The sequence below is a fragment of the Parus major genome, chromosome 1 (assembly GCF_001522545.3).
Source record: "Parus major isolate Abel chromosome 1, Parus_major1.1, whole genome shotgun sequence".
Classification (NCBI taxonomy): Eukaryota; Metazoa; Chordata; class Aves; order Passeriformes; family Paridae; genus Parus; species Parus major.
In genome coordinates, this window is record NC_031768.1 from 65,246,101 (window position 1) to 65,261,068 (window position 14,968).

Genomic DNA, 14,968 nt, shown 5'->3' on the forward strand with positions numbered 1-14,968 from the left:
CCTCTCTTTTTTGAACATTCATGCCGTGCGATTGTGTGTCTCGACAAGGGTTGTGCTGAGCAGGTGGGATCGGGCAATGTATCATCCCCTAACACCTCTGGCACTTGAGGATTGTCTGATCCGTCAGAGGATCAGAGTGTGTTGAAAGAATGAAGTGTACAGATTCACTCAGACTCTCCCTCTGCTGTCATGAGCTGGTTGCTTGGCTACCAACAGAAAGAGGCGGTGATGGGGGGGACAAGTGTAAAACACGCTGTCTTTTTATACATACACACGGGCACAGAGGAGCTGTGGAAAAGGAATACCATTGTCAGCACGACACAGGCAACAGCAGCATTCAGTGTCAGCAGTCCAGGGGTCAGGTGTTGCTAGATCAGTGCTATATCACCAGCGAGTGGCAGGTTTTTATTACCTAACAGAAGGTAAGCACTTTGCCACTCTGCCACTGCAGAACAGCCAAAGGGGAAATACATTCCCTTTGAGATGAAATTAATGTTTCCGGGTTTCCAAACCATTAGGAGACTCTCCAGAACAGATAAATATTTTTTGAATAGTGTTTAATAGGGAAGACTCAAAGAAAAAAATAATTGCCTCTGAGAATATGTTGTGCATTGAAACTTCAGCTTTATTTACTGACCATCTATTTTTTTTTATTAAAAAGTAACAATATGACATTAAGACAAAAATGTGAGTATGTAGAACATGTATATTTTGTGTTAAACAATGTCTTCTGGTCCACAGTAACAAAAAGAATATAAAACAGTTGCAGTGCAACAAATCAAACAGAATAAACGAATCTATACTGCACTTCATCTTACAGGACCTGTATCGCCCACTCTCTTCGGATGATATGGATTCAGTAGGAGACTCAGTGTAAAAGAGAAAATGGAACAATGTTTATGGTTTGTGATTTGATGAAGGTTTAACATTTTTAAAGAAAATAGCTGCTAATTTACAGTACTAGTGAATCGCACAAAAGAGTTTTGCATATTTAATATTAACAACATGGGGCCAAATTAATTCTAGTGTGTGGGGGTATTTTTTGGCTTTATCACTGCATTCTAATGCAAGAATTTGTAATGAATGAGCCATTGAATATGTCCATCAAATCCAGAACAGCATTGTGCATACTTAAAGGCACAAAGATTGGATAAGGTGAATATAACGCACAAATCCATAGTGGGCACATTTATGAATAGCGCTATTTTTATCATCTAAAGTACTGATTATATGTTCTGTTTTTTACCATATGTATCTTTATTCATTTTGATATGAACAGTTAATGAGTACTTTGCTTTTACCAACGAATAGGTAAAATGCAGAGAAGAAAAATCCTGCCATATTAAAATATGCTTGCACCATGCTGTCCGATCCCAACACGCACATTTGGAACACTCTTAAGTTTAGTTGTTTTATCCAAATGAAAAGAAAGTGAAGAAATCCTGTGTGATCACAGGACAAAGGTAATTCTTTCAAAGCAGTGGTCAAATTCTCTTCACTGTGCTGCCATCTGAGGACTGTAAACAGAAGGGTGTTCACAGGCATCATGAATGTTTTACCTGGCAAGAGCTGTTAATGCTGCTCATCCATGTGTTGCAAGTAAATAGGGACAGATTTCTGACCGAGGAAATCCGAGGGCCTGCTAGCTAGCAGCGTCATCTGACATACATATGATGACATCTTTTGGAAAAATATATTTTGCCTGAGAAACTAGTTGATTATTTTCACTTATGTTAAGAATGGAAAAATCATTTTTTATTCCCTATAAGAAGACATTTTGTGCATTTTAAAAAGAAAGCCTATGGAAATGGTGATACTGTAAATCATCCTCCTATTGACCTAATTTTTCTGTTTTTGCAGTATCTAGAGGTGCTCTTTTTGTGCAGCATGAATATGCAAAACTCCTTTAGTGTTAAAGTAGGTCGTGCATTATAACCAGTTGCTTAACAAATATCTACTAATTTTCATTTGTTTTCTGCTGCTTTGTTGTGAGAATCTTAGTCTACTTAATTTACATAATAGCAATATTTCCCATTGTATGTTGTATTTAAATCCATAGTGTAGTGATCACACACTTTTGCAGTCTTATACTTTTTCTTTCATTTTCTCAAATACTAATAATTTAAGAATTAGAAATCAGTGTGTTTCTGATTCTCAGCAAAAATCTATAGAGGTTATATTTTTGAGCTATTTAGTGATGATTTAATATATTTTGAAATCAGGAAAATTTACTTAATTGAAGAAAAGTAACTTCTAAATGCCAACTTCTAAATGTAGTGAAATAATTCCTTTAGACTGATTTGTCCGTAATTTAAAACTCAGCAGATGGAAAATGTTGGCATGTGATCATATGGCTTTACTGTATCAACATAATTTTCTTTACAGAGGATATTTGCAAAAAAAAGAAATAAAAGGGCAGCAGAATACAAAACTTACCTTCTCTATTTCCAATACCTGGTTCCAGTATCACAGTATCCAGTATCCAGCTTTGCTTAGCTGTGGAAAAGAAAAATGGACCTTATATCAGTAAATGTTATCATAGTGAGTTCTCCATCAAGACGGTTTAAAAAAGGAATATGCTAGTCCATAACATTTAATCATTTCAACACATGACTTGTATTAAGGGGCTATTCAGGGGCAAGACGTATCATTAATATTTCATTTTAGGAATGAAAGTCCCTTAGAGATTGAAAAGGTACACTGTTTATAGACTTAGAGATCCTTTTTTGTGTGGAATGTAATTCCCATTATACATGAGCAGAAATGAAATGTTTCTTTTCAGCAAGACCAGAAGGTTTCAGTTTATGGGTGAAACTGAAATTGTGTTCCTTGATGCTGTAGTTCTGCTTGGAACAGCACAGGTTTTAGTTTGTTCCTAGATTTCATCAACTGCATTAAATAATAGAAAAGCTTAAGCAACTTTATAGTGTTTGAACCTCTGATAGTTCTCTGTATGCTGCATTATTTGTGCCTACTCCAAGGTGATTATGATGTAGCTAAAGAGTCTTGTATAGATTGTGAAAGCTTTGCTTCCCTTTGAGCTTTATGAATACTTGTGATTATTTCCCTAATGCTTTCTGCAACTTTGTTTTGTTTTGAATTTAAATCTCTTTTCTTCGTTTGTGTAACAAGCTGTTCACATGTGAAGCACAGAACGTGTATGGTTATATTTACACGCACATGCACACGTACATAGATTAATGGCTTTGGAACCCATGCGCTGTTACGTCACATTTGTGACTTTAAACAAATAAGCGGGGAAAATGTTTTAACAGGAGGATGCTCGTCTGGTGGGATTCACTACAGCTCTGTTAAAGTCGGTAGAGCTGCACCAAACATTACTTGCTGAGCAGCTACCCCAAGGAATTCTGTACAATTTTAAGAGATCACATCTACAAGCAAGGGCTAAGTTCAAACTGACCAGAAGTTAGTGGCAAACCCACCATTGACTCCAAGGTGGGAAGGATAGAACCTTACGCACAAATATTTGCACACAGAGAAAACATTAATCCTAAATTGAAATTTGAATATTTGAAATGGTATTCTTTTGACATGTTCAGTCCTATGCCTCCTCTTGAAAATGGTACTGTTCTGCAGTACATGAAATCATGCAAAATTAGAAGTTCTTTTGCTGAAATCAGTAAGATCTTTAACATTCATTATGCAATGTGAAAATTGCTTTCCAGTTCGTAAAATAATTCAGAGACAGCACATTATATTTAGTTATTTTTCTCTTCAATTCATTTGCATAGGGCATATTTGGCTGAAAGATGAAATTTATGAGGTATTAATATCATGGCTATAAATGTATATTACAGGAAAGGCTATATAATGTTCAACACCCTAAAAAAACAACTGGATTGAGATTGTGTGGAGTAAAAATTGAGATAAATAATAGTGTTTTCTTCTGAAGTTTCATAATTCACACTGCAGTGTGAACTTTATATAGTTACAAAAACTGCACTCTGAATGTAAAATGAATTAACGGTAATATAGAAAAGAATGTCTGATCAAGTTTACTGTTTCTGTCAAAAATACAGAGAAATGAACAGACAGAAAATCTTTATGGTGCTAAATTACCTCGTCACTTGATGAATGCATAGATTAATGTTGTCTGTGCTTTTTCTTGTATCCAATTAATGGTGCGCAACCAAATACAAGATCGGTTTTTATTTAATCTTCACTTTCAGTTCCATCTGCTAGTGACAAGAACTTGTAACTGAGTGATGAAAGGTAACTTTACAAAGCACAGACAGCAATACTTATATGTGCAGAGCAAAACAAGCAAGTGGTTGTCACCCTCTTTGGAAATGGGTCTGCTTCCCCCAGGAAAGCCCTTCCGTCCAGAAACCAGGGTCTGCTGAGCAGAGCAGGGGCTACTCTGCGCTGTGCTTGCTGCCATGGCAGTTTTGGCCAGCTCAGTTGGCCTCTCTCCAGCTGGCAGCTGTCCCCAGGCTGTCCCTGATTCCCCGTGGCAGGCAGTGGGTCTGTAGGTGACACCTGTGTTGTGTCCGCGCACGCCGGCGCGGGGCTGAGCGCGCACACGCGGTGCGCACACGCCTCCTGCGCGGTTTTGTGTCCGTGATTGCGCATGGTGATTTTCCTCCAGTTGGCTTCAGTTAACCCTCAGCAGTGAAGTGTGAAGAAAGCTGTGCTGTATTCAGCGTGTACTTGTTGTCTGATGTTACATGGGGTAATTAGGTTGTGGTTTGCCCTGCAATACAGTGTTTTGGAATTTGGACTCTAGCGAAAGAGGAGCTAACAATGTTTGTGCTAAGGCCTCTTCATTTTCTTAGTTGCACTATGATATTGTAAATATTGGCACATTTACAACGTAAGTTTAAGACTTTACAAAGTTATGCATACGATTATTTTTTTTAATTAAAAGTGCTTGGATATTTGCTTTTAAAAGTATACCATTTTTGTATTAATGTGATGCAGGAAACCAAAAAGAAAGCTGTTGATTTATCAACAAAACATGTAAAACTTGCAAAATAAACACCGATGAATGTTTTATTTCTTATAATCAGCTGAAGAAAATCACCTTCATTTTTGTGCCATTGTTTCATCATACTGTATTGTACTTGTGTTTCATATTTGACCATGTCATCCTGGTTGCAATATGTTATTTTGCTAGTTTTAACATTAATGTAGATTATTGTAAGTGATGTAATAAATATATATTAAAAATACACACTGCTCAGAGAATTTATTTTGGAAACATGATTAACAGGCTTTAACAAAATGCTTGCAGTTGGTATTGCTTGTTCATTTTGGATCAACATCATCCATCTAACAGTGTAAGAATATGGGATTCATGTATCCTGATGGGTTCCTTTAAGCAGTAGATGCATTCAGTGTCTTTTTTCAGTAATCAACTCAGGGATTTAGTGTGTAGATACAAAAAAAATGCTTCAAGGAGAAATTTGGTTTGTAGTGGGTGTTGTGGAGACAGTAAATATAACTGCCTTGAATTGCTTATGGGTAACTTTGTGTGCACATGATGGGATAGATTTGAAATATGAAGTGGGGAATTAGCAAGGTACCAGCTCCCTACCATCATCTGAGCCCCAGCAGCCCTTCTACTAAGACAAGTATTAGGAAAATATGCTTGTGAAACATACCAGGTATGTCTTAAAATAAGTGCCTAATTTTCTGACACATCTTTCCACTCTTTAAAAATGCATATCCACATAGCCATAGCCTAGTTTTATTTCTTGTTTGGCAGGGGTGGGGGAAGAGAGATGTTACACATTCTGACATGTCATCTGCCAGCCTGATGCTTCAGCTGATGTTCGTACTTTCCTGGAAGGAACTGTGGGCCTGATGAAAGTTCTAGTTTTGAAATGCTTTTGGTTGCTGGTATATAGGTCTGCCTAAAAATGGTATACACACATGGAAAGAAAACAAAATGATAGAAATGGGGAAGAGTATAAGCAAAATATCTGAGGTTTCTTTCTCTACCAAGAAACAGTTGAAAATACTGGGAGAGCTTTTAAAATAAAACTAAACAATTCAAAGTCAAGCCATTATTTTGCAGTGCCCTTAATTAGGTGAAAGAAATAAGAACCTTCTTTTAGTTGGTAGCTTTTCCATTTTTATTCTGTAGTTAGGTAGAAAATTTTACCTGTGTATAACTTTAGAAGAGGTAAAAGGAAGCCTTCACATTGTATCACTGCACATGTAACTTTTTATGTTAACCACAATAAGGATACAGAAATGACAGTAATAACTTCCAATATCATGAATCTAATACTTCACTTTTTCTATCATCAATCTTTAATGGGTGATGCCAAAGGCTGAGTGAGCCTCGAGTGAATTATGGCTCAACTTTGGAAGCAGCTGTTGGGAGCTAGTGGAGGTTAGATTTGAATTTATTGTTAAATACCATGTAGGAAACTACGTTGGTCTTTCTGAATTGTGTTGTTACACAAATCAAATGAGTGTATAAGCATCCAATGCTGCAGCCTAGTCAGGGGATCTTAATAAAACAAAGTGCTTCAAGCTTGCAAATTTAACTTCAGTCTGTCAGCTCCATTTCCTTGCAATCTCTCCCATTTGTCCCTCTATCCCTCAAAGAAGAAAACCAACACAAGGCCCGGATAATACGCCAGAAGTTTTCTTGTGTCATTTGAACTTACCTCTTCTCCAAGCTGTGTAAATCCTGAATTGCATAAATGAACAACAACAACGAAACCACTTCCCTGTGTAGAGCCTCTCTTAAGTGTCTAACAAAACAGAGCAGGATATAGAATTGTAAATAAGTTTATAAGCAGGTTCACATACATTTTTTACTCTTCCTTTCCAGATGAAACAGTTTATAAATAAATTTGAATCTGATGTGCTCATTTAGTGCAGTATCCAAACCGGAAAAGAAAACAATTGCACCATTTCTCTTTCTATACATTGAACTCCATTAGTTTCCATTCTTTCAGCATGAAGATTGTGGATCTCATGTTTCTTCATAAAGCAATTTTTTTGCCAACTCTGTACTGTTTACATGAAAGCTTTATTCCATGTCTCAGCTGGCTGGGCAAAATAACGTAAGGCTAAACAAAAGAAAATAAGATCCATTTTTCACTGGATATAGTTGGGAGAGGGAATATCAGTGTAACCCTTTGCTTCTCTCTAAGTTGGATAATAAAAAAAATCAGTTTATCTCCTTAAAAGTTACATCAAAATGTATTACTTTATTATTTTAAATCAGCTGTCCTCTGCTTTTGTTCTCTGGTGATGTACCTTTTTGCTATTCATTGACTCACTTATTTCTTGCTCAACACTGTTACATATTAGGGGAATTTTTTGATCTCCTTCCAAGTCTTTCAAAGCTAATACCTGAACTAGGTGGTTGTCTTTATTTTACCATTATCCATGATCATCTTTAGGCAAAGGAACTGAGCCTGTTGGGAAGTCTGACAGCTACCTTGCAAAGGTTGTTTTATGACCAGGCCGAACACTAGTATGGGCTCCGAAAGAGGTGAGCGTGGGGGCTTAAATGCTTAGTTCTGGTTTTAAAGCTATTTTTCCTTACTGAGTTGAACTTCATCTTACACATATTACTGACATGCTTATCTTTTTGTTTGTTTGGTTGGTTTTTTTTAATTCTGTAGAGTTCTTTGGAATAGGGACATCTGAGGAGGCATAATTAAAAGACATTAATAATTCCCTTCTCCTGCACCTCCTTCCTGAACTTACATTTTGTTTACTATTTTTAATCCTCACTTCATTAAGCCAGTTCCTAGAAGAGTAGAATTCTGCATGAGATCCAAATTTAGCATTACACCTGTGTCGTTTTACTCACATTTCATCCAGATGCTTCCTTCATACTGGAAAAATACAAAGGAATCTATTGTTGAGAGACACTGTAGACTCCACACGTGCTAAGAAAGGTTTTGAGAGGTTTAGAAAATTGAATGTAGTGTTTGGGATTTAAGATTCAGGAATCTGGATTGAACTCACAAACTTCCTAGTCATACTTAGGTCTCTTTTCATAACTGCTGATACTTATAATCCACAAGAATAATTCCTTCTTTTTAGTTGGAGTGGGATTTTAAGATTAATTTAGGACAAAGGTGAGTATCAGGAGAGAGACATTACAGTAATTTTTATTTTGCTGCCTTTTTTTTTTTTTTTTTTTTTCCCCATGGATTTAGCACAGTTTCCACTGAGATGCAAACTATTTACCAAACAGTTGCTAAATAAATCTCCAGGTGAGACATGGCTGAAACTCTATAGCACTAATGTTTCCATTCACATCAGTGAGGTGTGTGGTGTGCTGGCCATCTGTTACATAAACCTGAATAGGATCTGAAATCCTTACACCAAAGACCTGATGTTTTTATGCCATTGCTTTTATGAAAGTGTGCCATAAAACTGGCCATGTGCTGGCAACCTGTGCAACTGGACCCCTTTAAATCTGTGTGAAAGCGATGACATTCCAAGCACCTCAGCATCTCTTAAAATTAAAACAGCTAATTGCATTAAAGTCTGTGTGTTGAAGAGATTATACTCTTGCTTTGGGTTTGTTTTCCCCCTCCCCATCTGCAAGATCCCTGATGGGATCCACATCTGTGAGAGCAACAGCGTGCACGACAGACTGCCTCACGATTGGCAAGCCAACTGGAAGGAACGCTGAGACCCACAAGGATTGCTGGACCCGCAGGGCTCTCAGCTTGTGAGAACAGCGAGCTAATTAAAGTCTAAATAAATAAAATCTCTTTCTAGCTGAAGTAAAGAAAAATAAATCAATGCCTGCCTGTTGTTGGAGAGGACTGAATAAAGATGAAAATATTTGTGTCATGTTTATCCAGTAACATCCCTTTAATTGTGAAAGGGGGGCCGGGCCGGCAGCAGACAGCAAATGTCCAGTTCCTGATTTATTTTCAATCTGTTGTTTCAATAGGAGGGGTTCAGCAAAGGTAATGAAGAGTATGTTTTTATATACATATTTCAATAATTATTTAAAGTTTTAAAAGTCTTGGTGTGTATTTTTAGCACATCTTCCTAGCTACTGCTTCCTTGTCACTGGCAAGTTCTGCCTCTGCCTCCGTGCCAGTGCTTCACAGGCTGATGTCACCAAATGGGCTGTGTGCTTTGTTTGCACACCAGTGGTATGGTATATGTTGCTAATGTATTATTTCAGTTCTTCTGTTAAGAAATATCATTTGAACCTTCCCATCTTTAATAGTGCCACTAAGAAATGAAGTAGAGACACTTAAAGCATCAGTATGAGGTCAATTTTTTCTTTTAGGTTTTCTATGGGCCACTTTTTTTTTTCAGTCTATTAGACTAAACCTAGGTTAAATACATGTTTAAAGGTTTCGCCTAAAACATATTTAGGAGTCAATTTAACTTCAGTCATGTGTAGAGCATTAAGATTATTTGTATTTAAATTGAAGCACTTGCTAAAACACTTTTTTTGAATGGCCCTTTGAAGATACCTAATTTTGGAAGGACTGAGCAATTGCATTTTTCAGCTAAGCCTTGTTTTAAGGTCCTTGAAAAATTAAGTCCTCAAATAGAAATTTGAGTGTCTCTAGGCACCCATTCTGAAAAGATGTGGCCACTGAGTCTCGATTTTCATATCTCCCATGAGATGTGAAAATTTTGTTCCCATTGTGAGAACAAATGAGAGCAATGATTGCAAGACTGTAAAGAAACCATCAGGCTGCTAAAGAAGCTGCAGTGCTGTGCAGTCAGCAGCCTTGACCTAACATCTGCTTAAGAGTGTAATCTCACTATTTAAAGTGCAAAGAGTGAAAAAAAAGTAGCTGCTTAATAATCTGTTGAAAATTTAGCACTAACCTCTTTGTGATTTACTCCTTAAATGTTGTAATGATTCATTCCTGATCATAGAAGTAACAAATGTTAAACATATTTAAATTGTAATTCCTTTCAGAAAATGCTGTGGAGTGGGAAAATAAGTAAGAAATTGGATGTCTGTTCTAGGAAAACAAACAAACACAGCTAAATGAGTAGAGAGAACATGTTTTTCTGCTTAGTTTACAAGCAGGACTGTAAAGGAAACAATTCTCTCATTATATGTGTATAAAAATAGGCTTTGAGACTGACTTCTCCAGGCATGAGAACTCCTAGCATTTCCCCGTTACCTTGATCCACATCTGCTCATTTGTTCAAAAATGCACCAGAGGTAAGTTTTTACTGGGATGTCACGCAGAGTTTAGCACAGGAATAGCACATAAATAAACACTTCCTGACCATGAAACAAGGGCAGCAATATCTTAGCAAACTGCATGAAATCACTCAGTGCTGACTTCTATTGTCAAGAGGCAAGAAAAACAGTCCAAAAACTGATTAATGCATTCTTCAATTCTGGTCAAAGCTCAGAAGAAATACTTGCCTGGATGAAAATAGGGAGCTGGGGTTGATTAAAGGAAACAAGAGAAAATAATCTCATGATAGATGGGATGTGCAAGCTATCAGGATTATTTAGTGAAAAACAGGCCAAATTCAGACTTTGTCTAAGTCACCTGACCTTAGTCTGTTGTGGGAGAAATTAAAAGTTATTATGTTCAAATGAACTCAGCATACTGGCCAGATTTTAAGTCTGCTGACTGTCTTTTCTATGGCTTGGTACTCAGCAAATATTCAAACTGCTGCAACTTTAGTTCCTCTTGCTCCAGTCATCAGCTGTGCTCTGCAGTGTCAGGTGAAAGAAATAATTCCAAAGTGGTTGTATTTAATTTGTAAAGTGAGTTGGCACCATGACTGTGGGCATCTAAAAACCTTGCAAACACTGATAAGGAAGTGATAGTGTTAGTTACATAAAGTATAGCCTGCAGTCTATGTTATATATAGACTGAAGAAGATAATTAAATACTTTCATGTATCCATGAAAGTGAGACATGCACTTTCAGCCTGTGAATGACGTGAACCCAGGAAACCTTTTGTTTTGCAAATCCTCTGAATATTTTTCACTTAAGTTGTAATAGCAGGACCTGAGGAAATGTTCAGTTTGGCTTTAAGTTTGAAGGGCCACCATTAAATTTGTAGCTTCTTCTGGCTTCCTCTGAAGATAGGAGAACCCTGAAGATGAGTTTGTGTAATTGTTACGCACCACAGGATAGAAGTTTTGGGTGAAATCCAGTCCATCTCAAATGTCTGTGTAGCTTCATCCACCTAGATGCATGATGAAGCAGTTTTCCTAAAGTCTGTGCTTAAAGTCTGTAGGTAACTGATAGGCATTGATAAGTGTTTATGAAGGCTTTCCTGGTGAGGTCCTGCCTCCTATATTTCTGGCATCCAAGGTGGTTGGCTACAAATTTCCTTTGGGAGACCACAAAGACACGTCCCTCCCCCCCGGGCTGTACAGACAAGCTCAGATAAGTGCAGGACAAGTACTTGAAACAGAATACAAGAACAGAGTCACTGCCTCAAGTCGGCTATCCCCAGTCAAATGCTCTAATGAAACAACAACCATTATTCACCCTGACATTTTATTTGTCCATACATTACCATAATGATTTCTCCCTTTTAGAACAAAACTAGGGAGGGATTCAACAGGGGGAGGTTTGCAAAATTGAGGAATTCTGCCCATAAGACAGCCAGCTACAGACTTAGGTTCCCCTAGTGCCTGCTGGGTTAATAGGGACTCCGTCCTGCAGAGGGCATACGGCTCCTCGGTTTTCCCTGCCAAAATGTGTGTGGAGTAGGGAGGAACTGTTGGAGCATACATCAAAGTATTCCTGCATGCACATTGCTGCACTTGATGGATCAAGGATCTCTCCAGTAGCGTGAGGTTACCAAAAGTGTAATTTCATTGGAAGAATTTGGACTCTTCCCAAGCATCCGCGTATCCATCCACTGAAGTAAACATATACTTTACACAGGGAACACTGAAGCCTCTCCAGGACATGTGTCCAGCAGGAACGTGCTGTGGGTACTCGTGCTTCTTAAAAATCATCTGTTTTCATTTGTGTCTCCATTTCCAGAGCTCCCAACACAGTGGCTCCTCTACCTCATTAGCATCCACCAAAGTTTGCAGCTCTATGGATGAAAATGATGGCCCTGCAGAAGGTAACATTTGGAGGCTGACATTTCAAAGCAGTCAGTGTAGTGATAACAGCAGCTGTGTAGGAAATGAGTCATTCTTCCTGCCAGAGAAGGTGGGAGCGTTGCAGGCTGGATAATTTTCCGTGAGGAAGCTCCTCAGCCTTAGCAAACCAGTTAGGTTCACTCTGGATCAGAGTAGATCTGGACATCACTCTTCAGAGGTATTTTTACTGTGGAATATTTGAGGTTTTATTTCTGCAAGCACAGTGCTGACTGGCTTGTTTCAGTATTTTTGTCTCATCTGCCACAGTACTAAGGAACACACTGCAGTCCTGGGTCTTTACTCAGAAATAGTCAGGATAGTCATACTCCACACTAAGGCTTTGAGCACGTTGGCTAAGGGACAGGGTCTGCTCGAACACCACGGGCCCACATGCACATCCACCACGTACCTGTGTGTGTATCTGTGCTCCTGTTGGAGAATAACTCTTCATGCTGTCTGTGAGCTCAGACTAACCCCAGCCTCCTTGTGTCCTAGCATTCCTAGCATTCACTTTTAATACTACACTGGAACAAAGGACAGAGAAATACACAGTTAAATGCACTGTCTCAAAGAGTGTAAACACAAATCGTGTTTCTGAGAGGCTTTTTTTGTTTTTACACTACAATATTTATATAGTAGTTTGTATCAGCTACAGTTGACAGTCAGCTTTTGGAGGCATGTTAGGTATTTGTAACGCTATTTCAAATGCATTTAAAAATAATAGTACAGGAATGAGCACTAAAACACATTAAACTACAAGCTTCTCATATGCTTAGACACTGTGTAATGCAATTTTACCTAAACATCTGGTACCCAGGTTGCATGAGAGGTAGTATTATTGAGAACATTTGTTTAAAAACTAAATATTCAATATTGGGGGATGGGGTGAACTAGCACTTAGCACATGAGGAGTTTTATGGATGTCTCAGTTTACAGGATGTAATAAAATAAGTGCTTGAGTGTTGGACTTCTTTGGTACATATATTTAATCATGCTGTGTCAAGGAGTTCCAGCCCTTTTTGGAGGCTGGTCTGCGCTTGTGCAGATCACAGAGGCCTTTTTGTAATTAAAAAAATACAATTTTGGTTTTGTCTTGGGGGCATATTGCAATGGCAACTATATAACACTCAAATGGTGGTATGTTTGAGCCCCCAGAAGTCTTATTTTTCATTATTGTATCTGCATGAAACCTGTTGAGTATATACAATGTCAGCAGCATGGTTTCACTGTACAGTAAGTGAGAGACTGACGGAATGGTTTCCAGGCTCCTAAACCGTGGACTTAAAATGCATGTTATGTGCAACATCTGTGTTTCCTTCACTAACAATAAAAATGTACTAATGATTCTTTCAGAAGTGTTGGAGGAAGGTTTCCAGGTTCCAGCATCGATAGCAGAGCGATATAAAGTTGGAAGGACTATAGGAGACGGAAATTTTGCTATTGTGAAGGAGTGTATAGAAAGGTGAGGAGGATAATATTCTTATTACTGTACAAAATAATCATTAATGTCATGCTTTTTCCAGATCATGTCTTTATTTGTAGAATACAGAAATGTAATAAGGTAGTGTCTCAATGCCAGATGGAAAAACTAACATCCTCCCAAATTACAAAAAAAGAGTTCAAGGGGCAGTCTATGAATTTAAGTCTTTGTGGGGTTTATATGTTTTTTTCTACTGCACTCCACATGATTTTACCAGTTCTTTGTGTTGAATCTTTCTTGTTGCACTGAAATAACATGTTTTCTTGCAGTATGTTCTTGCAATTCTCCTTTCACATTAGACTAGTGGAACATTTCACATGTAGGAGCACTCTCTAAGCATGTCAGGAAGTTCTCTGTTTGGGGTGTAGTGTCAATGGTCAGCACAAAGAGATAATTTTGGATCCATCTCTTCTGCCACATCTATATCTGATACTGAGGTGTAGTCTCCTCCATATTTATTTTTAATTTAATGCACGTCTAACTCCTCCTTACCTGATTTGTGCCATTAGATTTGCACCTTCCAACTTTATGAGCCTCAGTGCAGACACCAAAATCTAACTTCTTCAGTGACCTTTACTGTTAAGAGATAAAAAGTCACTGATTTTAGACATTTACTCTAGATTAGAGAAGTCACAAGTCACCTCAAGTGTCAGTGTTGCTGCAAATGTCCAGGTTGACTAGTTCATGTGCCTGTTTCTAAATCTTTTCAGGCATGAACTGGATCCACCCAGCCTTAAGAGTGTAAAAAATAGGGAAGCAAGCAGAAATGCTCTAACCAGAACAAGTGTTTGTCTTTTGGTGGTATTGTTAAAAAGAGGAGACTATGGGATATAAAAGACAAAATGTATTTTACCTGTATGTGAAACAACCATGGGATTGCTCATGTTAGATCGTAGCAGTGCAGGCAAAGCAAAAAGCTCCCAGAGCTGGAGATGTCCAAAAGAGAGAACAATAGAGATGTCAAGGCTTGAGAATGAAATTTCATCAGTTAAGGTTTCTATCCCCTATTACCATATCCTGGAGAGGAGACTCTTGCAGAAGACTATAACCTCACCTTTGGGCTCAGAAAAAACTGCTCTTTAGCCTGTAAGAATATGATATAAACCCTGGAGAGTGAGATTAAATCTCCTGACAGACAATGATAAATTAGCTTGGCTGGTTTTAAACTAGTCTCCTTGGAAAAGTACAGGTCCACCTCTGCATCCAAAAGTACAACTTGGAGATCATGAAGACAGCTGTTGGGGAAAAGGGTAAGAGTGGATTTTGTATCAGCTGACAGTGTTTGTGGCACTTGGCCAAAGCTCTGGTGAGGCCTTTAGTGTTCTGCCAGAGCGAGTTCTTGGTGGAGCTGGTCATCCAGAGGGCGATTGCTGTTCAGATCAAGCCTCAGCATCTGAACACTAAACTGTATGGAAACCTAAAGGAAGCAAAGC

The 14,968-nt window shown here is 38.1% G+C and overlaps 1 protein-coding gene across 4 annotated transcripts in view; it reads left to right on the top strand.

The window, feature by feature from the left end:
• The window catches only part of DCLK1 (doublecortin like kinase 1), a 237,088-nt gene that overhangs the window by 173,060 nt on the left and 49,060 nt on the right, over window positions 1-14,968 (top strand). For 3 of the 4 annotated variants that reach the window (XM_015632177.2, XM_015632186.2, XM_015632194.3), the window contains 2 exons: window positions 11,952-12,036; window positions 13,409-13,517. In XM_015632177.2, coding sequence (XP_015487663.1) covers window positions 11,952-12,036; window positions 13,409-13,517 — 194 coding nt within the window. Of the gene's footprint in view, window positions 1-820; window positions 5,195-11,951; window positions 12,037-13,408; window positions 13,518-14,968 lie in introns of those variants that run through there. The other variant, XM_015632203.1, reaches the window with a different exon arrangement.